The sequence below is a fragment of the Lissotriton helveticus genome, chromosome 6, assembly GCF_964261635.1.
Source record: "Lissotriton helveticus chromosome 6, aLisHel1.1, whole genome shotgun sequence".
In the NCBI taxonomy this organism is placed as follows: domain Eukaryota; kingdom Metazoa; phylum Chordata; class Amphibia; order Caudata; family Salamandridae; genus Lissotriton; species Lissotriton helveticus.
This window is the reverse complement of record NC_136067.1, coordinates 1274395199-1274422611: the sequence shown is the minus strand read 5'-3', so window position 1 is coordinate 1274422611 and position 27413 is coordinate 1274395199. Positions and strand designations below refer to the sequence as shown.

At 43.9% G+C, this 27413-nt stretch overlaps 1 protein-coding gene across 2 annotated transcripts in view; it reads right to left on the bottom strand.

Moving 5' to 3' along the window:
* Positions 1-27413, bottom strand: part of DHX57 (DExH-box helicase 57) — a 539830-nt gene that overhangs the window by 148832 nt on the left and 363585 nt on the right. For both annotated transcript variants that reach the window (XM_078649008.1, XM_078649007.1), the window contains one exon: positions 21753-21869. In XM_078649008.1, the coding sequence (XP_078505134.1) occupies positions 21753-21869 (117 nt within the window). The remainder of the gene's footprint in view (positions 1-21752; positions 21870-27413) is intronic.

Here is a 27413-nt window from a genome sequence, read left to right as displayed (position 1 = left end):
TGGCTGAATTTTGGGACATTTCCAGACAATGTGCTTCCAATTCCCTTTTTCCTCACAACGGAAACATTTGTCGGCAACAAGGGGGAAGATATTATGGAGATAAGAGGGAGTTCTGTAAATCAGACATTTATTATAAAATTGCATGCGTTTAAAGTTCACGCTGCGGAAGATTGTTTTGTTGAATTTATTTATTTTATCCCATACTTGTTGATTGATTTCAATATCCTCCCTCTTTTTCCATCTCTCAATAATCTTACTAGGAAATTCCTGCTCCTTGTCCTCTTTTAGTATTTTAATCCAAATACTCATCTTTTTTTGAGTTTTTTTATTCAACGCTGTAGAGATAGTTTAGTTAAAATAAAGATTTCCTATATCTAGCTCCCTGAGTATTGGATTAAACATAAGAAAAGATCAATTCAGGATGGAATGAGAATGGTGCACCTGTCTGGCTATTTGGTCCCATGACTTCCACCTATTGCCAACCAGGAAGTCTTCAATTTTCGCAAAGCCATTGTCTTTCCAGAGATTTATTATTTTACTGTCCATACATCCCTCTTGCCCTATGTTGAAATTGTTCAAATCCGTTGTATTAGATATTCTAAGAATAGAGTGGAATTTCAAAAACTGGGTTTTCTGTCTGAAAATCCACTAAAGGGACTTATAGCGAATTTTCCTTGGATCTTTAGTGACTCTAATCGGATCAGTTATTATTACCTCTGGCAGCATCGTCTTCATAAAAAAATTGTCTGCCTCGTTATTGTCTAGAAAGAAAAACCTAAAGCTGTGGTGAGCAAAAGACGCAAAATAACATTCTCTGATATTTGGGAGGGACAGCCCTCCTTGTGTTGATGAAAGATGTAAAGTGCTAAGTGCGAGCATAGGAGTCTTTCTGGCCCAGAGAAATGAGGAAATCGGGGCATCCACTTTTTTAAAGAAGGAGACCTGGATAACACAGGGTGCTGCACTAAATAAAAAATTTAAAAGAGGTAAAATCGACATTCGTACCAGTGCTGCTCGGCCTATTAAAGACAGGGGTATTAAATTCCAACGTTCTAAAAGGGACTCAACCTTTTTTAGCAGCGGTGAATAATTAAGTGGAAACAGGTCGTCTAAATTGTCCGATAAAAATATTCCCAGGTATCTCTTCGGCGTTGGGTTGTAAATTTGCCTAAATTCTGGTATTAAAGTGTCTACAGTGCAGTTTATTAAAATTATTTCTGTCTTATTAATATTAATTTTGTAACCCCCTAGTTTTTGAAAGTCAGAGAATATTTTTAAAATTTTCGCGCTTGACTTAAGGGGTTAGAATCTAGAAATAGGGCAATATCATCGGCGTACAGTTTTATATTAGTCATGCCAGCTACCGGGACTGTATTAGTTCGTATATTCCTAATCGCAATCGCCAAAGGTTCAATAAACAATGCAAATAATATTGGCGACAGGGGGCAGCCTTGTCGGGTACCTCTAGTAACCTGGCGTGTCCCAATATTAGAATTGTTGATGATAATCTGTGCCCTAGAGTTCATATATAGTTGTTTTAAAAGAGAGATAAAAATATTCGGGAAACTAAAACTATGTAAAATAGCAAACAGGCAGTCCCAGGACACTAGATCGAAGGCTTTCTCCGCGTCTAAAACCAGATTTGGGCCTTCACTTTATTAGTTTTAAAAAAATCTAGTGCCTCCAATACGAACTTTGTATTTGTATGGAGGTGCCTGCCTGCAATAAAACCGCACTGATCGTTAACTACCAGACCTCCCACTATTTTATTCAGCCGGTTTGCTAAAAGCTCTGTAAAAATGTTATAGTCTGTGTTTAGTAGACTTATGGGTCGGTACGAATTTATATTCTCCCTGTCCTTTCCTTTTTTTAGAATACTAACCACTACAGCTGAGCGAAAAGAATCCGGGGGGATCCTCCTTGGAGTAAATCATTTACTAAGATTAAAAGTTCTTTACGTAGAGTTCCTCCAAATTTTTTAAAGAATTCGATCGGAAGGCCATCGTCTCCGTTGGCCTTACCATTAGGGAGGGAATCAATCACCTCATTTAATTCAGACTCTGAAAAAGTCTCAGTGAGGGATTTCTTGTCCTCATCATTTAGTTTAGGAATTGTAAGTTGAGCTAAAAACTCCCCGATTGAATCAGATGCGGCCTCTTCTGTTATTTGATAGACCCCCTCATAATGTTTCAAAAACCACTCACCAATTGAGGCTGTGGTTTTAGCGTGCATTTTAGTGATCGGGTCGGTTAATTGATCTATTCTATTGCGAGCCTGTTTTTCTTTGGCTTGCCAGGCCAGGAGCTTCCCTGTGTACTCGCTCTCCTCGTATATCCTCTGAGCGTACAAGTTGCTATTAGTTTTGCCCAGGGTATAGTAAAAATCCCTCATCCTATACTTAGCCTCTGAAAGTTTTTGCCTAGATTATGTTGATCTAACCCTGTAGTGTTCTTGGGTTGCCTCTGTGAGATCAGTTTGTAATCTAATTTTCTCCTCCTTTCTTGCCTTATGCTTTAGTATATCTTTAGATGTGATTACCCCCCGTAAAGTGGCCTTAAATGCATCCCAAGTCATGTTTAATAGGGCTGTACCTTTATTTCGTGCAAAGAACTCCTCAATGAATTCATGCGGAAATCTGAGTGTTTGCAAGTTCACTTTCCCTCCAACCACTTTTTTCCCAACTCTGGAAGAAGGTTTACGTCTGCCATTGTCAGGAGTAAATTTCCAACATTTCTCAGTATGGGAAAATATTAGAGATGCGTTGTTGAAAACCCTTAAACATGCAAGTTAGTAGGTTTGCACAGACTCGAAAGGGCATTCTATCCCTGGAACTATTGATTACCACTATCTTCAGCCACAGTATGTAGATCTGCAGAAACATGGTAACATAAGGGGATTGCAAGTATTCAAACATTACTATGGTATGAGCCCTGGCATAATCAGAGAGGCTATATCAGAGCTCTTATATAATGAGATTGCTGCCATAATTTGTTGCTGCACTACGTGGCACCAAAGGGGCAAGTGGATTTTGTTACAGGACAAGTAGATTTAAGAAGCAATCTGCCCCATGGACAAGTAGATATTTTATTAAATTCCACCCCCCTGTAAGAGGTTTTATATATTTGTAGCAGTACAGCCTACCGCGTGGACGCCTACTTGGTCGAGTTGCACTTTATAAACATGCAAATACATAAATAAATCCTATTGGGCTGTTATCACATTTTTATATTTACATTCTATTAAATTAACCAAACATAAAATTACTGGTGTGTGTCACTGGGGAACACATTAGAATTCCCTTATTCTCAGACGTCAGCCCATTGATAAAAGTATAGGTACTGCTTTGACTTTTGTTTCTCCACAGTTATGTTAATGAGTCTTGCAAAGCGCAACAGCTACCCAAAAACGGGCCTCCCAGCACTGATAGAAGGAACCAACTAATGAGTAAGTCATTATATGAAGAGGGGAGTCTTATGTTTTTTCTAAAACTCAAAAAGTGTTATTTAGCATGAGACGAACAGGAAGGGAAATTCTATTTCACTAAAATCAAAGAACTGACCAACAATCAGATGGAACTGATTACATTTCACAGAGTCACACCCCAGCTGAAGCCTGATGGCCATGTTTGGATCCACCTCTAAGAGAGTGATGATGTTAAACATACTACTACTAACCGGAAATATATCATTACACAATATGTTTCCTCCAGTGAGAGTTTAGAACACTGGTGAACTGGTTGTCAAACAAGAAGAAGCGTGGATAGCATAGTTAAGATTCAACTCTAATCCTATTGAACTATAACACAGAGCGACTAGCCAAGCAGTAGACAAAAACGCCAGCCTGCTGTTCAAAATATTCAACATTGAACATTCCAGCTCTCATTCACAGAAAAAAACAACTAAATACGCTATTTCTAATAACCACCATAGAAAGGAAAAATAACTACCGATATTGCAGTATAACTCAGAAATCTTATTTTGTTCAAACAGTCATACACCAGATCCTGAACGCACTTAAACATAGTCACATATATTTCACTGGAGGTTTTGTCTGCCTTGGTGTTTTCAGCATTCTAATATCATGAAACTGAACACCCCCGAAGAATCATTACCCCAGCACTGAGTCTTTATATCAACGGACCATGAACTAACCCAGTTCTTTGAAGTGACAACTTCTCTTTATTCTGCCAACCTAAAGCAAAACAACACGATCTCTAACTTTAATAACTTGTTTCAGGCAGGAAAACTTGTCATACTCTTGGGTATAATGCGACAAACAAACCCTGACCCAATCTACTGAATTTACCAAAATTGAACATGTACCCTTAACCCGTGGAATTCCTGCATACTTAATCTGCCCTTTTTCCCGCTTATGTTTCACAGCAGACATCTTTTCAGATACAAACTCCCATTTAAGGTGGCACCAATTTAGTAGTAAGCAACTAACCTTTCAAAAGAGAAAAATGAGCGAGTCCTGTCACAGCATGAAGAGTAGTATGAATATCCCATATTAAGTCTTCAAGATCATTGCTCCAATCCAACACATTGGCAAATGACAACTGCAGCTTGTCGTTGATGATACTGTTACAACTTTTCAGCAAACTGTCATAAGTCATATAATGAGGTTTTGACATGATTCTCACCCCAATGTAATAGAATCCTCTCAAACCCATTGAAGTAGAACTGCACACCATTATCTGTCACTAACTAACTAGGAGCTCCTTCCCTCAAAAACAGATTGTAAAAAATCAATTATCTCCTTCATATTGGAGGACATCACAAACCTCACCTCAAATAATCAACAACCACAATTCCACACCAACAATTCTTTTTGACCTCATTGATTGGTGCAATGACATCCATACCCTATTTAACCCAATGGATTGTCAGGAACAGGTACAGCTTGCACAGTAACCTGAGACTTGTCACTTATGGCGGCGCATAACACAACTCCCTCACAAAATGCTCCACTTCCCTGTCCATTCCAGGTCACCAGAACTTATCTCTCTAATTCTCCTTTTCATGTCCCTCATATAACACATGACCTTCAGGAGTCAAAATCTAAAAGTTAGCATGCACAGCTTCTGGAACTACCAACAAATCACCTCTCCAAAGTATGCCATCAGGCACTATTAGCTCTGAAAAAACATGCCTGAAATGCTCTAAGGGAGTATTTGTGCAACCTTTAGGCCAACCTTTGTTAATATAACGTATAACCACTTGTAACACTCCATAGCCCACCAAAGCAGCTTTCCACTCACCTTCTGAAATACAATTGTCAATTAGGCTGCCAATTACATCCACCATACTGAAATCCTCATTTGCATCTGTGACAGTCTGAATTCTTTTCTTGGAAACTATACTTGCTTACAGAATCAACTTGGCAAGAACACTGTCATGGTACCTTGACACCATGTATAAGGTTTATATAGATATTGTGCAAATGTGCTTGTTATTTTTGTACATATGGTGACATACCTATCTATGACACACAAACAATGGCAGCCTGATCACGATCTCGGCTAAAGGCAAGGATGCCTTTTGTTATAAATAATCATCATTTCCCAGGTGTTGGCAGTGGAGCACTTTGCTGTCATTGAGAGGTCTCTACATGCTGATGCTTCGGCCCATCAGCCTGCTGATATCTCTACAATGGGTGTCCAGCTCGCCACCACGATGGGGACCTACATTCTTTCCCTTCAGGTAACAGGGATTGGATCATCCTGTACAGGGATTCTTGGCAGAAAGTATACACAAGCCCTAGACACTTAGGTTAGGGGAGGCATAGTAGGAGTACACCAGATTTATATATTGTTTTATATGCTTGCATATATACAATGTTTTAGCACAATGTTGGAACTTTCTATTCTGTTCACAGTCCTAGTACTGCAAATAACTTTCATTTGCTTCTATCGATCATTGCAGCACATATATTTTATACAAGAATCACTTTGGCTCAATAAATATTGAAAATGTCCCACTGTGTATTCCTTGTACATTTCTCTGAGAGGAAGAGAGCAAGACTAACTAAGCAAAGGTGTTCTCGATCTGTTACCACGATTCCTTGTGGATCAGGGCTGTCATGTTCAGTGGTTGCCAGAACCTTTTGCTACCCATCTAGGGTTAGAGGGGCTTATGGTGGCACTGTGAACTAGCTTGGCCTATAGGATAACATATAGGATAGGATAACATATCCAGAGGAGGTGCATGGAATCAATCTGTCACAATACCAACGGTTATGCTATCCACAAATGGACAATTCCTCCCGTAGGGTGGAAACTACACATCAACAGCAATCAAAATGAGCAGTGAGCGTTTTAATAGCTGTGGCATACTCATCAAAAACATCGCCTTCACCCTTAACAGCAGACACAGATAGGTTTCTTAAAATGTTCCTGCCCTCAGTTCCTAAGAAATGCCATTATATGGCATTTTAATTCTTTGAGTGAACTATCCACCATCAATGGCCTCCTAGTAGGCTTCAACTCCTTCCTTCCATTGTTCCCATTCAATTTGCGGAGTACCAGGCATAGTTAAAAAGGTTGGAAGTGGAATTATGCTTTGCTGCATGCTGGAGACAACCAATTTAATATTCAGAAAAACGTTTGCCAATAGTCAAGGACACTAACAATGAAGTATTACCCAAAATGCCAATGTCTAAAGCTAAAAGTCACAACATGGTGTGCCACTCACCGAAGGCGACAGGTATCCGCAATGCTGTAATGCTTGACAACACAGGCTGCAGAGATAAGAGTTAGTGTGCAAATCACCATAAATCAAAATAGGTCAGCTTATCTGACATTACACTGAGCTTTGCAGGGATAGGAGTTCGTATGCGAACCACCATAAACGAGGATAGATCCACTTATTTAAATTTTACAAGTATCTACAGCTTGTTGCAAACCAGAACCAACAACACATGTATCAGCCTCAAATACTGTTGTGCGATTCACTGTTGATCCGCCAACATCTATGAGATATCAAGCTCAATATTCACCACTGCTGTGTCATGCAGCAAAATGCCCCAATCCAAAATGGCAACCATAAGTCTTTATGCATATATACATGATGGCTGCAGAAGCTGGATCGCAATGTGTTTCACGTGATACGCTTGCGTGCACACGATGGCCACAGAAGTTGAAATGAAATTCATTTCACTGTGCCACTGACTGGATTGAAGGAACAGCCATCCGATGAAGCTGCAGACCAGGGGACTCCTGCCTCTCTGACAAAAGTACCCCAATGCCAGAGACCATGAAAACAGCTAGATGGACATGACAAAATGAATGGCTCAGCCAGTCACAGAAACTCTTCATTGCTCATCTTCAAAGACACTTTGAATCCCAGCCACGTAGCCACTGAAGATGTTGTCAAGCACAAATGAACGTGGACAACACACGTAAGATCCAACACAAATTTTCTTTTAAGTACAACACAGAGCGGCGGCCCAGCAGCAGACAAGGACCAACTGCCAGCCTTCCCTTCTAAATACTCAGCATTTTTCATGGCCTCTCTCGTTCATGGATCAAGACTTAAAAACAGGCTCTCGGGTTCAGGGGGGCGTCTCCGTTCCCCACGATTTGGGAAAAATTATTGTGCATTTGTCCTTGTGTAGAATGCTATAAATGTACTGTAAAGGAATTTGATTCAGCATAAACTGATTCCAGATAAGAGAGTTATGTCATAGTTGCCGCAACTCATATTTGTTTAAGACATTAGATGTAAGATAGGCTGATAAACTGAAGCTCTCAGAAATACAATTACAAGAAACAAAATATCTGGCCTCGTTCACAATTAATAACCTAATTTGCTCTCAGAAATCCCAGAGCTGTAAAAATCCTGTATTTTTTCCACAATGAAGGAGAAGCTACTTATATTACTGACATCTATTAGCTGACCTTTTCTGCAGCTATTAAATCCGTGTAAACCATCTTGATTAGTTCAGAATTGATGAGGGCTCTGGCAAAAAAAGGTTCTAGTTAAGGCACTTCAATATTTTGCCAGCAGTTTTATATTGAACATGATCTGTGGGATCTTAAATGTAAGGGAAAGGAAATAGTTTGGAACAGAGAGACCTCTGACAAAACATACTCTACTTAAACAGCTTTAAATTGTTCTTCCTCCGTGACTCTACCTCATGAGTGCCAGTTGGTTTATGTCACATTTTAGAAACAAAATGATAAATACTCGCAAAACTGGAGGTCGCTCATTCTCCTACATCGCACACAAGACATGGAACGACCTCTTGCATTACACGAGAGCCTCCTTCTCACTTCTTAAGTTCCGCACAAAGCTGAAGACCTGGCTCTTCGTAGAAGCGCTTTGGGGACCACAAACCTGCCCAAGAGCCTGGATACCTTCAACTTCATCCGTGGATCAAGTCCAAGCATGAAAGGAATCTAGTAATCATTGTTCTAGCAAACTTTGAGATCTTGCTCATTGGTTATACCTTCCAGGTTCACAAATGTTAACAGTAATGACCATTGAAAAGCAGGGGATACTGTTAATGCAATTCCTTTTGCCCCAGGTGGTGAAGGTATCAATGGAAGATGGACCTCGGCCACTCGCATCTCTTTAGTCATGGAATGTGCCCAGGTTGCCCTGACTGAAAACTTTTTTAAATTTGAAAATAGCTTGTTTCACCAATCCCAGGGTACATCTATAGGTAGTACCTTTACCCCAAGATTGGCATGCCTCTACATGTCAGAGTTTGAGGGCAAACACTTACTTACCAACACTAACCATTTAGGGACAATGTCCAATTGTGGCGACGCTACATAGACAACATCCTCGTGTTTTTGAAAGGCACAATAGACAATATCCATGCCTTCCTCACCTGGATCAACAGCCTCAACCCATACCTCAACTTCACAGCAAACAGCGCAGTGTCCGAGATTCCCTTCTTGAACCTACTCATTACAAGACAACCTAACAAACTGGTGACCACTACTTATAAAAAACCAACTGACAATCACTGTCCCCTGCTTTACCAGAGTTTCCACCCCAAAGCACTTAGGGAAAATTTGCCCTATGGTCAATTTCTACGTATACGCAGAAATTGTAGCAGCATAGATGACTACAAGAGACAGCCATCTGAATTGAGTACTAATTTGACACGTAGACATTACCCAGTCAACCAAATCAAAGAGGCACAAAAAAGAGCACAAAACACGAACAGAGAAACTCTCCTTGATAGTCAAACCAAACTAAAGACCGATCTACTGACTTGCGTGATCACTTACACCCCAGAATTGAACATGATCAAGAGTGTGATTAACAAACACTGGAATATCTTACAAGTAGGGAAACAATCCTTCAACAAGCCAAGGTTTGCTTTTAAACGCACAGCAAACATAAAGGACCTACTGATTAACACAAGACCTAGGAAACACAAGACCTAGGAAACACAACACACCACAAAACACACTCTGGGATCTACAACCCGTCACAGGCTGTGGTCAATGTGTCGTATGCCCCCTGACAAAAGCAAGCAAAACGATCGCACTGACTGAGACATGGGTATGGAAACAAAACAAACACACCAATTACAATACCAGCAATTGTGTGTACTTGATCACATGTCCCTGCAGACGTCAGTACATTGGTATGACAACACAACCAGTAAAAATAAGAATTGGGAAACATAGGAGCAACATCAGGTGAAAAAGAACCAACACCAAGATGTGTGCCCACTATGCAGAAGCACTACACACACCAAATGACCTCAGTTGGACCATCCTGGAATCATGTAAAAATATCACCAAAGAAGCACTGTTCAGGAAAGAACAACGCTGGGTGTTCAGACAGTCCTCCCACATTTTGGGACTTAACGACGACATCCCATGGGCAGAACTGAATTGGTAACTGAATAGTACCTTTGAATGCCTTACATTTACCTTAGTACACCCCACATGGCTAACCAGACCCGTCTACATGCACCCAACAGTCATTGTGTACATTAGCAGGACACTTTTATCAAAATTAGCCTTCCTACAAGTGTCCACCCTCAAGACTCGTCCTCCCTATAGAGATAGCTACCTCCATATAGTGACTAATACAATATAGCTACATACACAATTATCGAGGGCAACATCCCCCCTTGAGTCACAGCAGCACCCTTGCTAAGCATGACCGACCATCATTGTTGCATCCTCTGACGAATACCCACTATACACTCCCACCACTCGAGATATATTTTCCACTACGATAGTTTCCGATGTCTCATTATTCTAGCAATTAGGCAGTGTCACCCATTACGGTCCAACTGCGCACCGATTCCTGCTGTGCTTTCAACGGTACCGCATTATGTATCAACACGATATTAGGCAGGCACGATTAGGTCCCTACACCCTCAATACACTCCCCTAGCGCTCTTCTACCACCAAGTTGGCCACCCCAGCTAGCGCTCTAGCCTGCTACCATCCCAGTTAGCCTATAGACCTCTTTGCTAAGGGTGAGTAGCCCTTACAATCTTTCCCGCCGCAAGGCACAGTGGGACACCCACCTCTGCCGTATTCGACAATACAGCTCACTATTTTGAATGTTTTACCAAGCCGTACACGGGCTTAACCTCATCACTCATGACGCTTTCAGTTTGTATAGGATTGTGACTCGGCGGCACCCTTGAGCGGTAGTCATCTTGTGTGTATCATGTATTTGTGGCAACTCTTTGTCGTTACTGTGGCAAGTGCTATACCTCCAATGCCCTACTGTCACCTGGCTGCACCAGGACGCGTTCAACCTGGTGTGGTCGATCTTAACTACCACGGTGTGTCCTTGGGCTATCACCTCCAATGAAGCGGTTTTTGAATCGGCGGCAGCCGCGAGTGTATGTTTGCATGTGTATATTTGTTGATTTGCAACTTCTCGCCGGTTCCATGGCAAGTGCTATTCCTTCAATGCACTATTTTCATCTGGCCGCTCCAGACTATGGCCAACATGTTGTGGTCCAATTTAACTTCTACATAGAGCATTTGAGAGATTGCAATAGTTTCCCACTAGCGCAATAATTTTCCGTACACTTTTGAACCACGCGGTTTCACTGCTGGTACTACAGTGACGTGACATCAACACTTCCTCCACCGTTGTTTCTCCGGCATGTGTTACCCACTGCACCCTGTCTGGTTTATCGACAATAATGAGTTCCTCTGTACTGCATAGGAACTCCACCTAACCTAGTACGTACTCGTACGGGGATCTGAAACCCTTGAACAACATCAGTCAAGACAAGTACGGGCCACAGATGGCTACCACTAACCACCCTTTTACCTCTACGTTAGATACTACTAGCGCATGCTTTGATACAGCACCTCTCAGTGCAACACTAAGTCACAGTTATTACAGAGACACTACACCTGTATCCTTCAGGTTTTAATTAATCACCATTGTGTTGTTATTTTCGCTCCCCCCCTTTCTCCCCCTACAGGTCGTACGCTACTGCCTAGTATAATCTACTAGGGCATCACTCTTCTTTTCCTGGCTACCATCCCACAAAACCAGGAGCCAGATATCTAGAAGTGCAACACATAACATTCACTTAGGTCCTGATGAATTGCCGATTGACTCGTTAGGAGCAACAGAGGCACGAAACATGTTGACCCTTTTTTACAGAGCTAGTCCTCTAGGATCATTACTTTCACATAGGGCATCCTTACACTTTTTAATTAAGCTGGATCTAGCGTGAACATTAAACTAGTTGTGATTAGGACTGATCCTGACTTATTTTAACATCCACTATCCTTGCACTACCGTTGCCCTCTGACCCGCACACACCTTACGGCTGCTTCACTAAAAGATCTCCGCCAAAGAGCCCTGTTCATGGTGAGCCCGTCGGGCATTGCAGCGCCTGCCCGACGAGGAGCAAAGCCCAATGATGAAGCATGACATCCCTCGGGGTGTGTGAGGGCATCACGAAGCAAGAACTGTCTTCCCCTAGGAACTACATACCCCTTGTAGCACGGATAAGGTAAGGAGCACACATTTATACATAACCATATCAGGTAAGGCAGGTTTTTTAACTGCATACTAAATAAGGTGGAGAAAATCAGCAAAGTTAATTGCATGGCTAAACTCAACAAAGTTTCATATTTCTATAACTGTCACATAATGGAACAGTATAAAGAACCACTCAGCCTACGGGAATCACAAATCCAAGTGTAACAACGAGAGTGGAGTGGGAGATAATAAGGAAGCATATTTACAGGTTACACGGTACTAACACCAACAACCTATTGTAAATTTTAATTTTATCCTAATCAGTCACAGTCTCAGCACCCCACCCCATCTGCATTAACTGGGGAACAACAATGAATAAAGCCTTTGGTATAAACAATCCGCATCAACTTCAAACACCTCAAGGTCATACCCTTAACATTCACGCTACTCAGAAATGGCCTGTCTCTATGAAAGATATGGCGTTGCTGCTTCAGTACTTGTAAACAAGGCTGATTCACCCTCATTTGCTCTCACTTTTGCTAGTAACCACAAGGAAGCTACTATTTGTAAACATTTGACTTCTTTGGAACCCCCACTAAATCACTACTCAGAGATGGGGACTCCCATAAAGTAATTTCTATGATTTGAACCTCAAAACAATACCAAAAATACATAAACATATATACCTCAAACAAATATACTGAGTATAATCTATTTTATGTAATTCACAAATAAAAAATATGGGAAAATCAAAATCTTAATTTTAAGGGGAAGGATGCAACTTTATTTTTAGCTTCCAAATCCCAATTCTTAAAACATTACAGTTTGCTTTTTTATGTATATGCACTTTATTAATGTGCTAATATTATTCAAGTTTATAAACAGTTGAAGACACCCTGAGCAGGCATTGTGACACTCAGGGGACAGCAGATCACAGGTTACGATCACTGCCCTCATAACAATCACCTTTTTCACAGCGTGCAGGTCTTGCCTATACCGACGTGTCACTAAACTCATATACAGAAAGATGTGTGCTTTGGAACACTTGTGCATGATGACATAATTTTTTAGTAGCAGTCTTTGTAACCACTTCACGCTGACCAACGATCAGCTGATTTTGCTTACAGTCCTGAAACCTCCTTTCTTACCCGCTGTACAAGGTAACTCTCTATCCACCCGAAAGGAAGGCATTACTTGTTCTGGGATTGCATGCCGAGCCAAAAAAGAGTCTAGTTACAGAGGACTGCAACATTGTTAAGGTGAGGCCCTGCACAGTAAATTGGCTCTGAATGGCAGGGCAGGGGTCGTTCTCTCTTCGTAGACATACTCGGTTTTTATCCAGACTACCACCAGTTTTCCACATCTCAATCGTATACTTGGTCCCAAAGTTGGATCCTGCAGAGGTACCATATTTTACAATGCTCTGGGGAAAAAGGACAAAAAACACAGTTGATGGACAGAATGTAGAACAATGTCATACATTCACCCCAGTACAAGGATCTGGGCCTAAATCCATCGTTTTTTTGGACTCCACACCACCCTGGGTTAGACACTGGCTATATGCAAATCAGCTCTGACCCTGTGCCTCATGGGAACAGTCCAGTCCGAACTACCAAGCCATGTCTTTCCCAGACCGGAATCAAGCATCCAAGGACCGGTTTCTGGCTATCAGCCTTCATCAGCCTGGATAGCTTGACTCCAGTGGTGTGGAGAGCCTGGGACTCACGTCTGAGCATACCCAGCACACTCGGGGTGAAAATTGCAAAAAACACAGTTGATGGACAGAATGTAGAACAATGTCATACATTCACCCCAGTACAAGGATCTGGGCCTAAATCCATCGTTTTTTTGCACTCCACACCACCCTGGGTTAGACACTGGCTATATGCAAATCAGCTCTGACCCTGTGCCTCATGGGAACAGTCCAGTCCGAACTACCAAGCCATGTCTTTCCCAGACCGGAATCAAGCATCCAAGGACCGGTTTCTGGCTATCAGCCTTCATCAGCCTGGATAGCTTGACTCCAGTGGTGTGGAGAGCCTGGGACTCACGTCTGAGCATACCCAGCACACTCGGGGTGAAAATTGCAAAAAACACAGTTGATGGACAGAATGTAGAACAATGTCATACATTCACCCCAGTACAAGGATCTGGGCCTAAATCCATCGTTTTTTTGCACTCCACACCACCCTGGGTTAGACACTGGCTATATGCAAATCAGCTCTGACCCTGTGCCTCATGGGAACAGTCCAGTCCGAACTACCAAGCCATGTCTTTCCTAGACCGGAATCAAGCATCCAAGGACCGGTTTCTAGCTATCAGCCTTCATCAGCCTGGATAGCTTGACTCCAGCGGTGTGGAGAGCCTGGGACTCACGTCTGAGCATACCCAGCACACTCGGGGTGAAAATTGCAAAAAACACAGTTGATGGACAGAATGTAGAACAATGTCATACATTCACCCCAGTACAAGGATCTGGGCCTAAATTCATCGTTTTTTTGCACTCCACACCACCCTGGGTTAGACACTGGCTATATGCAAATCAGCTCTGACCCTGAGCCTCATGGGAACAGTCCAGTCCGAACTACCAAGCCATGTCTTTCCCAGACCGGAATCAAGCATCCAAGGACCGGTTTCTGGCTATCAGCCTTCATCAGCCTGGATAGCTTGACTCCAGTGGTGTGGAGAGCCTGGGACTCACTTCTGAGCATACCCAGCACACTCGGGTGAAAATTGCAAAAAACACAGTTGATGGACAGAATGTAGAACAATGTCATACATTCACCCCAGTACAAGGATCTGGGCCTAAATCCATCGTTTTTTTGCACTCCACGCCACCCTGGGTTAGACACTGGCTATATGCAAATCAGCTCTGACCCTGTGCCTCATGGGAACAGTCCAGTCCGAACTACCAAGCCATGTCTTTCCCAGACCGGAATCAAGCATCCAAGGACCGGTTTCTGGCTATCAGCCTTCATCAGCCTGGATAGCTTGACTCCAGTGGTGTGGAGAGCCTGGGACTCACGTCTGAGCATACCCAGCACACTCGGGGTGAAAATTGCAAAAAACACAGTTGATGGACAGAATGTAGAACAATGTCATACATTCAACCCAGTACAAGGATCTGGGCCTAAATCCATCGTTTTTTTGCACTCCACACCACCCTGGGTTAGACACTGGCTATATGCAAATCAGCTCTGACCCTGTGCCTCATGGGAACAGTCCAGTCCGAACTACCAAGCCATGTCTTTCCCAGACAGGAATCAAGCATCCAAGGACCGGTTTCTGGCTATCAGCCTTCATCAGCCTGGATAGCTTGACTCCAGTGGTGTGGAGAGCCTGGGACTCACGTCTGAGCATACCCAGCACTCTCGGGGTGAAAATTGCAAAAAACACAGTTGATGGACAGAATGTAGAACAATGTCATACATTCACCCCAGTACAAGGATCTGGGCCTAAATCCATCGTTTTTTTTGCACTCCACACCACCCTGGGTTAGACACTGGCTATATGCAAATCAGCCCTGACCCTGTGCCTCATGGGAACAGTCCAGTCCGAACTACCAAGCCATGTCTTTCCCAGACCGGAATCAAGCATCCAAGGACCGGTTTCTGGCTATCAGCCTTCATCAGTCTGGATAGCTTGACTCCAGTGGTGTGGAGAGCCTGGGACTCACGTCTGAGCATACCCAGAACACTCGGGGTGAAAATTGCAAAAAACACAGTTGATGGACAGAATGTAGAACAATGTCATACATTCACCCCAGTACAAGGATCTGGGCCTAAATCCATCGTTTTTTTTGCACTCCACAAAAAGGAGTCACACTGGTTTGGTGGCCGACAGGGTAAGCACCGGCTCAAGTTTAAAATTAGTAGTTTATCCACAACCTGCAGGGGAGAAGAGACGGGCCTTGGTTTTTAAAGGGACAGGGCAATAGGGGAGGTCCTGACGAGCCTCGTCAATGTAATACTTGCCGGGTTTAAGATGGAAAAATATTCAGTACTTAGGAAGCTCTGGAGGGAGGAGGGAGGAGTCCCCCTATATACAGCTGGTCTTCACAAACAGCCTTGCAGAGAAGAGGCAATATAGAGCAGAACGATGAATGCCCCTCTTTCCAACTCAGGAAGGTGACACTGTTAGAAGCGTAGGTGATGACATCATATACATAATTTTGTGATTTCTCCCAGCCAAAGTCTGTTCCCGATCTCTGGAACTCTCCCCATGATCTCTGGAACTCTTAGGGTTTTCTTTGCAGAAGCTACTCAAAGAGCTGAGACCTCGAGCAAAACAATTACCCTTCTTCTCTGCTGGATGTTGCTTATTCTCTTTAGGGGTATGTTTTCCATCTACCTCCAAATACTACGTAATAGTGCTCAGTGTTATATCACCACTCAGCTACAGCAAAGTATTAATCCCAGTTCCAACATTCCTCTCAGCTGTTTCCCTTTATGGAAACAGCTGCTTCGCCTTACGCTGCTGCCCTGCTAAATTCAGTAGGGCTCCACAACCAAAGTCTGGCCCCTCTAGCGGGCACTGAATTACCTCAAGGCTCCACATGGCTAACCACAGATGTACTCTGCAGTCATGACCTGACACAGCAGGGTCACCCATGTGGGCTGTACTACGTCACCTGACAATTTTGGATTCTGATATGGCCTTGGATGCTGCAAAGCCCACATTCCAGTGCCTCCCCTTCAGCAAACTGAAACTGGTTGTTAAAGAGCCCAACTTTACCTTTCCTCTCAGCTTTATGGCTAGAGGCTGGGACTAAAGAAAAGGATTTTTTCAGAATATTGTGATACATTGTACGCAGCACAGTTGGGAATACAAGAGTGCATGAGGAGAAGGAACAATGGAGACAGTAGAAGGATTGCGTAAGGAAAAGCTGTGTACCTCATCAAAAGAGAGTGAGCCTTACAGAAAGGATAATGTACCAAATTACTTAGTAGACTGAAGAGGTGGAGATGCCTTTTTGAGCATGTGAAATTGTTTCTGTCCAGGACCAGAAAAGATATTACTAAGGTATTAACTTCAAAGAAAAGCAAGGGGGTGTGGACAAGTGTTTGGAACTGGGTACTTGGCATATGCACATGGGGTTTTGAGCTGGATAGCCGCGGGAGTGCACTTTGTGCATAACAGGGTGGTGATTGACTCCGAGGTGAGGCATCTGCTGTTGGAAGGCGAGTTAGATGGCAAGCCTCTGTCGTTGGTAGCGGTATATGCCCTAAATGTGTTCCAAGAGGAGTTTTTCAACAGTGTCCCCAGCCTTGCTCAGCGATTCCCAAGTACCAGGATTCGGGGAGGATTTGAATGGCATTTACGGCAATGAGGCCTATTGCTAGGTCCCTTCCCTCCTGGAAATGAAGGGTATTAGGGCAACAATGTGCTTTCAACAATGGATTGCGGCAGTAAAATTGCATGATGTGTGGCGGTTAGCACACGGGGAGGAAGAAGAGGTTTCTTACTATGCCCTGGCCACCAGGTGCACGCTAGGCTTCACCAAAATTTGGGGAATACCGAGCTCTGGCCTAAGGCGGTAGTTCAGAATACCTAGGGCTGATTATATCTGATCACAGTCCGCTGTGCGTCTCTTTCCAGTGGGGGTGAGATCTCACTCGCATACCCCCATGGGAACTACAACTAGAGACCCTACTGGATACGGCCTTCTGGGAGATCATTGGCACGCACACGCAGCATTATTTTGAGGCTGAGTGGTTGGTGAGGAATAGAGGAACTCAGTTGGACGCACTGAGGGATGTTATGAGGGGGCACCGTATTAAAACCACATGGGGGTCTTAACATCCTTACTCTATACCCTGTCAAGACTAGAGGAGCAGATCTGTTTAGCCGAGAGAGAGGCAGTTACGGATGTGGAGGTCTGTGCATGCCTTAGTGCACCATGGAAAAGGTATCTATGTTGAAATCCCGCAGCCTTCTCCCCCGCAGGGAATCACAACGCGGTTGTTACAACGACCACGTTGTGATTCTGCAATAGTATAATTTACTATTACAACTCCAGTCTGTGTGGACACTAGGGAAGGTGTTAGGTTTTAAATCCAACACCTCCCCGCCTCTGCAGGTCGTTGTTCCGACCTGCAGAGCAATGGTATGCGGAGTCACAACACGGTCGTTGTAACGACCGAGTTGTGATTCCCTGCGGGGAAATAGTTTTGGGGTAAAGATTGTTTATCATGGAAAAGACATGGAGATCTGAATCATCGACTTAGCGACAACTACAAAACTTATCTTGCCAAGCATCACGCAGATGGTGATAAGCTTGGGCGTATCATGAGCTGGCTGTTAAAATTAGGCTTATGTCTGATCAGCCTCCCTCTTTGAAAGACTCTGATGCAGATGCAGGAATTCGAAGAGCCTTCACAGTTGGTAGAATCAAGGGCAGCTGTCCGATAAATGGCTCAACATAAAGTGCCAGGCACCATTGTGTTCCATTGGATATTATGCCACTTATGGCACGACTCTTACTCCCAAATTGCTCGAAATGTACTGTGAGACACACCAAGTGAGAATCCTACCACAGTCCCTCACGGAGGCCCTCATTGTTGTGTTCCTTAAGCCAGGCAGAGATCCCCTGGAGGTGAGCTCCTATGCCCATTGTCAATGCTCAATATTGACTATAAGATTTAAAGCAAGGTGCTTGTGAATAGGCTATTGCCAGTGTTGCAGTCATTGAGGCACTCCGACCAGGATGGCTTTATTACCCTTAGGGCAACTGTCCATAACACCTGCAGACTGTGCCATATAATGGGGTACTTAGAGGGAGCCAAAGATCTTCCAATAGTGGTATGTCCTTAGACATCGAGAAGGTGTTTGACACACTGGGATGAATTTACCTACTGATGGTGCTGGAGGGCCTAGGGATAGGACCTTAATTCCTTGGCTGGATTAAACTACACTACATGGCTCCACAGGATAGGCTAAAAACAGTCCTCCGGAACTAATGCAAGTGTGCAATTGGCCGGGGAACCCAACAGGGTTGCTCCTTATCACCCATATTTGCCCTGGCGATGGAACCCCTGGCCTGTCTGTTGAGGGCATGGGGCCCGGACTGGGGTGTGGCTTTGGGGACCGACTGGCATATAATAACCATGTATGCTGATGCTCATATATATATATGCGGGATCACCGGCGGGTGCTGTGGCCCTCCTCAAGATACTATAGCACTTTGGGGAGATGACTGGCCTCTGGATCAACTGGGGGAAATCTTAATTGTTCCCTCTGCGCTGAGTGGAACAGGCAGAAAGAGCAGGTTGTAGAACTAAATTCTGCCCTGGTGCATAGAAACCTTCTGCTTCTTTTGGAGCAATGTATTCCACGTAGACAGGGACCTGCTTGACAATTATCTCAGTACAGTGCTGACGTCCGTACAACAGTCACTGGTCCTCTGGAAGGGCCTCCTGCTCTCACCCATGGAATGTATGTCAATACAAAAGATGTTAGTTTTAACACACTTTCCATACCTGTTTCCAGCCCTGCCGGAGGTGTCCGTATGTCTTTTCTTTAAGGAGTTGAGGGGTCTGATGGGACAACTAGTTTGGGTGAGGTCGACCTAGGGTATCTATTGCCACATGACAAAGGTAGGTACCTGGTGGGTACCTGGGGGTGTCAAACCTTTAGCTTTATTATGCCGGGGCTCAAATGCAATGGCCAAGGAGATGGATGGGTACCAACACGATGGCTTTGAGTGTAGCTATCTGAACCGAATTCCGGGGAACTAAAATATCTGATTGGTTAATGGACAAGTGTAGCCCTCGGAGAGGATTGAGTAGATTGGCATGCGTGGGTAGGTACTGCTGGAACAGGTATATTCAGCCCCAGCGCCAACCTACGCACCACAACTATTGCTGTGGATTGTACAGAGGGAGAGAACTAAGCTAGCAGTTCATGACCGGCCCTGTGTCGGGAGGCTGCGGATAGTCGGGTGGGCGATATTTATGTGGAAGGGGTTCCTTGGTCTTTTCCTGATTTGCAGTCTCCTCACGACCTGGGAATGGGCCTTTTTTTGGCACACAACTCGCTTTTGCTAGCAGTGCGAGACACCTGGGGAATGGGCCAAAGGGAACCAGTGCTGCATGAGAGGCTTACTCATTGGATGGGGAGACAGGTGGTCACAATGTTGTTTGGCACATTATTATCCAAGAGCAGTGATCATGCATTGCGCAGTAAGCCCAAGTGGGATGACTGCGTGGGTATGGTCCTCTCGGTCAAACAGGGAGGGTGCCATTTGAGTATGTTACGCGAGTATATCGCAATGCTCACCTGAAATTTATGCAATTTAATTACCTGCACCAGACTTACCTCACATCACATCGGGTCCACAGGATGTTCCCGCTCTCGTCCCCGGAGTGCCCAAGCTGCAGGTACCCCAACGTGACATTTCTCCACATGGTATGGATATGCCTGGTACTGGCACAGGTGTGGGTACGAGTGATGGAGGTTATATCGGATGTGGCTGATACAGCGGCAACCCCTCCGCTAAGGTGGAGGAGCAGTGCCCCACTGCTTTAACTGCGAGCTCAATGCAAAAAAATAAAAGGATAACAATGCTCCGTTATTATCATTTTATTTTTTGTATTGAGTGTATTGAGCTTGCAGTTGAAGAGGCGGGGCTGGACTCACCATGTCACAGGGAGGAGGGATGGCTGAGCCTTAAGTGCGCATGAAGGTTTGGTCTGCCCTCTCGGGACGGCCAAACCATCATGCGCACTTTGGATGTTCTCCACCCAGGTTGCATTACAGCCTGGGTGGAGAACATGCCCATGCTCCCATTCCCCATCCGAGTGCCGAACCACGGTGCTCACACCAATCATAATGATGCATTGCAGCGTTGTGATTGGCTGGAAGCCTGGGTGCTTGCTCCCTGGCTCCTGTGTGGAGGAAAGCCTGCCGCTGGCGACTGGCGTGAGCAGAAGGTAAGTTTCTTTTTTTTCACCCAACGCCCCCACTCCCCTTCCATTGTTCCCTACCGGCCGCCTCTGGGTTGATAACAAGTTGGCCCCCGAGCCTCTGTTGTGTCTACTGGAGATAATGATTAGGACAAAAAAAACAGAACTTTATGAAGTCTGTGGACTTGACCATGATTTTATGTAAGCGGCAAATAGCGATGTCCTAAAAGGCGGCTACACCACCTCTGGAGATGGGCTGGTTCAGAGCAATACACAAGTGGGCAGAGGCAGATGTCATGTCCCACCCAAAATGTTCACCGGCAGTGCTGAGCTAGTGGCCACGTTGTAGGAAACCTATGTGCTCGAGTTGTTGGACAAACTGGCTGAACCCAATAACATGGACCCACTCCAAACTAGGAGAGGGATGCTTGGTCCTGAGTGACTCAGTTGTGCCCCCCCGACCCCCACCCCTCTATGTATTGATGTTGGTGAATAATGGCCCTCCTTCAACAGTGGCGTCGCTCCCTCAGAACAAGTTATGTTAACATTGAGATGTAGTTGTTATGGCTAGATGCACTTAACAATTCCCCATTGTTAACTGGACCTTTGGAGGGCACACAAGCTGCTGCCCCTCAGTACCATTGGGCGCGACTGATCACTGGGTCACAGATGTAGTTTAATGTGTGTCGATGAATATCGGTGCCAGCTTTGTTGTTTCCCATGTTGTAGCAGTGATGTCAGTTTTGGAAAATGACAAAACATTAAAATGCAACAAAGACACATTTAAATAAAAATATAAAAACTTGAACAAAAATAGTTGAAGTTTATTACAAGTCTGGGAAGTACAAAATACTTCGGCAGCGCCATAACCCATACTCCATTTTGTAGATCAGATCTTAATTCATAGTTTGAATACCTGGTGGATATGAGTGAGCACCATCCACAATCCACTCCAATACAGCCTCAATTAAGTCAAGATTAATCTTGTCCAAGTCCATGCCAATCAACGTCTTTATTACAGATTTCTCAAGTCCTAAAAGAATAAAAATAACATACTTGTATCTGTTAACAGGTCAAATATCTTTAATTCTGAAATATTTTTTAAGACACTCCTTTTTTCCTCAGCAAAGTGTTTCTGAAAGTATCAATGTACATAGTTTTTGTTCTTTTCATATTATTTACCATATAAATACACATACCACAAATTAAACGTGTATGTTTATCGATACATAAAAAACATGACAACGTGCCCGTAGTGTATCCTGATCTTTAGCTCATTATAATTGATGATCGTTCGAAAGCATCAGTCAGCCAGCTTGCAAAATCATACTGGTTAAAAAAATATCAAAATGTGAAATGGGGTGTGATCATATAACCAGGCGAAACAATCCCCGAGTTCTGCCTTCAGCAACCACCCTGCCATATGCAGTGGCTGCCACGGATCCTAATGCAATGCAAGTACTGAAATGAAGATGAGGAGTAAAAAACACAACCATAATTGGGTTTCAAATGGCCCATCACAGCCAGAGCACCTGCTGCATTATTCGTAGCCATAACCCTTGCTCATAACAATTCTACAGCAGTGCAATTATCAACCAGAGTCACAATGTAGTAGGCTGGGTGTATGGGTTTTCCAATGTGGGTATGCTTAGCATTATGTGAATATTTGGTACATTCTGTTGGAATCATAACACCAATCTAGAAGGCAGTGGGAATAGTAGTGATAACAGCCATTCAGCAGAAAAGGGTTTGAATGGGAGGATGTATGCATGCACAAAATCTGCACAAGAAACCGGGGCCCGATGTAGGTAAATCTTTTTTACCACTTCTTAAATACCGATTCATACCGAATCGGTATTTAAGAAGTGATAAAAAAGAGGAGGGCAGATGTAGGTAATTAATAACCGAATCGGAAGGAATCGGTATTTACCGATTCGGTAAATACCGAATCGGTAATGCCCATTGATTCCTATGGGCATTGAAGCCCATAGGAATCAATGGGCATTACCGAATCGGTATTTACCACATCGGTAAATACCGAATTTTGCAAGGGTGCAGGGGGTGTCACTTTGACACCCTCTGGCACCCCAATTACAGGCATGTGTGCCATGTGGCACACATACATGCCCTAAGGGCATGTCTGTGTGTCACATGGCACAGGTGTGCATGCACAGATGTGCATGCACACCTGGATTCGGTATTTCACCACCCAATTGGATTGGGTGGTAAAATACCGACTCCTAAAGGCCTGTGGCACTGTTTGCAGTGCCACCTACATGTGAGATTTACCGAGCGGTAAAAATACCGATTCGGTATTTTACAGAATCGGTAAATTTACCGATTCGGTAAATTTACCGATTCTGTAAAAAAGGTCCCCTACATCTCAATGACCCATTTACCGGTCGGTAACGGCCGAATTCGGCCGTTATCGACCGGTAATGGCCACCTACATCGGGCCCCAAATGAGGATGCGGCGCTACCGCCAGAGCTACCGACTTTGGAACTGGGGAGCCAGGTTCAAGTCGCAGCGTCAGCTCATTATCCTGCATTTCTGGTTAAATCACATAATCGGCCTAAAAAAAGTGACTTTGTGTAATGCAACCGGTGCTCATGTAAAACATTTCAATGCCTTACCTTCAGGTTGGGTTTGCGCTATATAAAGACTGCAAACAATAAATACATTCAAATAAACAGGCCTAGAACTGTCGGTCAAATGTAAAGGACATTGGTGTAAACATGGACAAAAGACCATTATCATAACATTGTGGAACCTCCTGATTACAAGCTTTTCACCTTGGCAAAGCATGTGCTGCGCAAAGGGCCACTTTTTAGGCACTGCGTCTTTAAGGACCTGAGCTTGACACAAATCACACTGCGAGTGTGTAAATAGGGATTCATCGCAAGCCTCAATCAATGCAACTATCTTTGCCCATAAGGATTAACAAAATGTATCCAGCCTCAAGTAAATTGGGGAGGGAGCATTTCTTCAAGTTTTGCAACCAGACTCATCTCTGGGCGAGATTAAAACATCCCGCACACACCAAAGAACCGACCAGGCCTCCTCACAGGAACTGTACAAACACTGCGTCTCCGATGCAACCAAGCCACAATGCATGTTGTGCAGGTTTTACTATATTTTGCTTCAGGATGATGACTTTATAAATAGTTGCACTATCCCAAACGTTCAAAACCCTGTTTCACAAGGTTGTATGACATTGCAATGCATGCTTTTACAACACATGTCCTTTACCCACGCTAGGCAAGTGTATATAGGGTAAGTGAAACCCCCACTTTCATATTTAGATGAGTGTATATATACACACAAGGGCTGTTCAGGTCTTGGTGTGTAGATATATATATTTATTTCTCAATCTTGCTCTAAAAGAACAAGCGTGAGCCGCACTCATTAGGGTGGGTGAAGGCTTTATTTTCTTCGGCGTTTTCCTAATATATTTCGGACTTCCCAGACCTTCTTCAGAGGACAGCTGCAGCATCGCAGAACCCCAAAACGCAACCACCTGGCTCTGTCAGCGTTATCGATGTATTAAGTCGACCTGGTGGACCCCTTGATAAACAGGATTAGGGCATGCTGGTAGTTGTGGTGCGTTAGGGTTAATGTTCTTACCCTCCTGTGGGTGATGTTTGTGCTTTCACTCCTCAATAATCCCCAAGCAGGCAACCTTTTGTGCTTGCTGGGGACCGTACCAAAGTCCAGTCCTTGGCGGCAAGCCGCTGCCCTTGCTGCTAACGCAGTCTTCCAAATGTAGTCCAATTGCAGGCAGCATAATGGCGCTCTTGTCGGCGGTGCAGGCTCTAGGCGGGACCACGCCTGCAATTTATTTCTCAATCTCGCTCTAAAAGAACAAGCGTGAGCCACACTCATTAGGGTGGGTGAAGGCTTTATTTTCTTTGGCGTTTTCCAAATGTATATATACACACAAGGGTTGTCCAGGTCTTGGTGTGTAGATATATATATATATATATATATATATATATATATAAAAACAAATGAAGCTCCTTCTGATTGCCAGGGCCCCGCGGGAATTGCCGTACACGCTACGTCATGACGTAGCACATACCACTGTGTTGCCCTGATACTCATTTTTTAGCATTATGCTCTAACGTAGAGCACACATTGTGTTGATATAAACGAGGTACCATTATCTATAGTCTAGAGGTTAACAATACATGTAAGTGCAGCGAAGGAACCAATATATAATGGCCGGGTCTTTACCTTTGCCCGCAGGTACGAAAACATAAGGCAAGGGCTGGCAATGTAACACAAAAAGTGCAAGGAACAATATCCACTTCAGCTTCTTCAATTGACTTAAGTTCAGCAGCCGAGAGTGATGTAGAAGGTGACCCCACAAGAACGGAACAGCTGGGGTTTACAAAACTATCTCTCGCTCAGGAAGTAAGCTGCCTATGCGAGAACCGCAGAGACACTTTAAGACCCAGGCAGAAGACACATGCCAGTGCCACTCAAGGCGTCAAAGAGCCAATCGCAAGCGGCTCGAGCGCCGCAAACGCCACAAATTCAAACAGGGCCGGCACGAGGAGAAACAAATGCGGGAATTGGAAGAAAACACAATAAGTGGCTCTGGGGCCAAAACCATTAAAAATCTAACGAAGATTGTTTTATCTGAGAAGGAGGTGGCCATCCTGGGATTGGGACTATCATACTGCCCCCCCAGGAACTTTGACTATGCAACTACCCGCATGGATGCCTTTAGATTTATAAGGAAATTAAAATTGAGCAAGTTCCACCGCATGCAACCATATAAAAGAACAAAAAATGTACCTCCACAGAGCCCATCCCTCCTCACTGCAGGCGATGCATCCTCCTTTCAGGAAATCTGGTCATTGCAACAAGAAGGGGCTGATGTTAGCCTTATGGAAACTACACTAACAGGTGCTGGGACAGGGACTGGCACAACACCGTTCAAGGCAAAATCAACTTTCCTTCCAATTATGCCCCACGACAACTTGGATGTCTACCATGACTTTATCATAGAGGACTTGAAAAAACTATACACAACTACAAACAAAAAATACTCTGCTATTTACAGACAAAATCAAAACTACGAAAACGTAATAAAGAAATTAAGTGTGAATAAAAGTGTCGTAGTAAAACAGACCGACAAGGGCGGCAACATTGTTTTGTGGGAGCGAGACCTTTACATAAAAGAAGCAGAAAGTCAGTTGGGGGACCAATCCTGCTATAGGAAGAGCAACTTAGGGGCAATTAGAGCTGCTTGGAACGAACAAAACTCTAAATTGATTGCTGGAAGAGTGGTGGGTTAATTTCCAAAGATGAATTTCAATTCCTAAAAAAAGACTATCCAGTAATTCCCACCTTCTACCTGTTGCCAAAGGTGCACAAAGACATTTCTGTTCCACCCGGAAGGCCAATCACATCAGCAATTGGCAGTTCCACTGAAAATATTTCAAGATACATCGATTATTTCCTGCAAGAATGGGTAATACAACTAAAATCATATGTGAGAGACACAACAGATTTTTTTAACCAAATTGGAACAAGTGGTTTGGAGTGACGAATATTTGCTAATGACTTTAGATGTGAAGTCATTATACACTTCCATCAGATACAGTGATGGTATCAAAGCAGTCGAACACTACCTAAACAAACGCCCTATGAACTATGTACACCACAACAAAATGATTATTGGCATGTTAAAACTTTGTCTTGAACAAAATTACTTTATGTTTTATGGCCAGATATACCAACAGCTACGGGGGGTGGCCATGGGGGCCTGCTTTTCCCCCAGTTTCGCGTGCTTGCACATGGGACTGTGGGAGGAGCGGGTCCTCATGGGGGACCACAAAGCTACAATGAGTAACAATGTAATCATGTATTTGAGGTACATAGATGACTTATTCCTAGTTTGGAAGGGGTCCATGAAGGAGGCAACTGACTTTGTTAAAAAACTGAATATTAACAACTACAACTTAGAGTTTACATCTGAGATTCATAAGGAGAAAGTTAACTTCCTAGATGTAGAAGTGTATATCATAGATAATGTTTTGGAGACAAAATTGCACAGAAAGGAAACCTCGGGGAATATACTGCTGCATGCCACGAGTCAGCATCCTAGACATCTCATACGCAGCATCCCTTACGGGGAAATGCTGCGTATGAGACGGCTATGTAGCACCGACTGGGAATGTGATAAAGCCCAAAGAGAGAGTAAGACCCGCTTTCTGGAGAGAGGGCACAGTGCTGACTTAGTGGATAGTGCTATAGAACGAACACGCAGCATCCCCAGGGAAAAACCTTTGAAGGGCAAAGACCAGACCATTGTGGCAAATACGGAATCTGTACAATCAAGGGCCATTGTCACCTACAGCATTCAACATGCTGAGATTAGGAAGATCTTCAGTAGAAATTGGAACCTGGTAAAAAGAGACCCAATAATAGGTCATTTAGTCTCCAACAGGCCGGAATTGACTTTTCGCAAGTCTTCGACAATGGCAAACACATTAGTGAGCAACAACTTGGACAAACCACTATCAGGGACCTGGATGGACCTGAACAAGGGTTTTAAAAAGTGTCCAT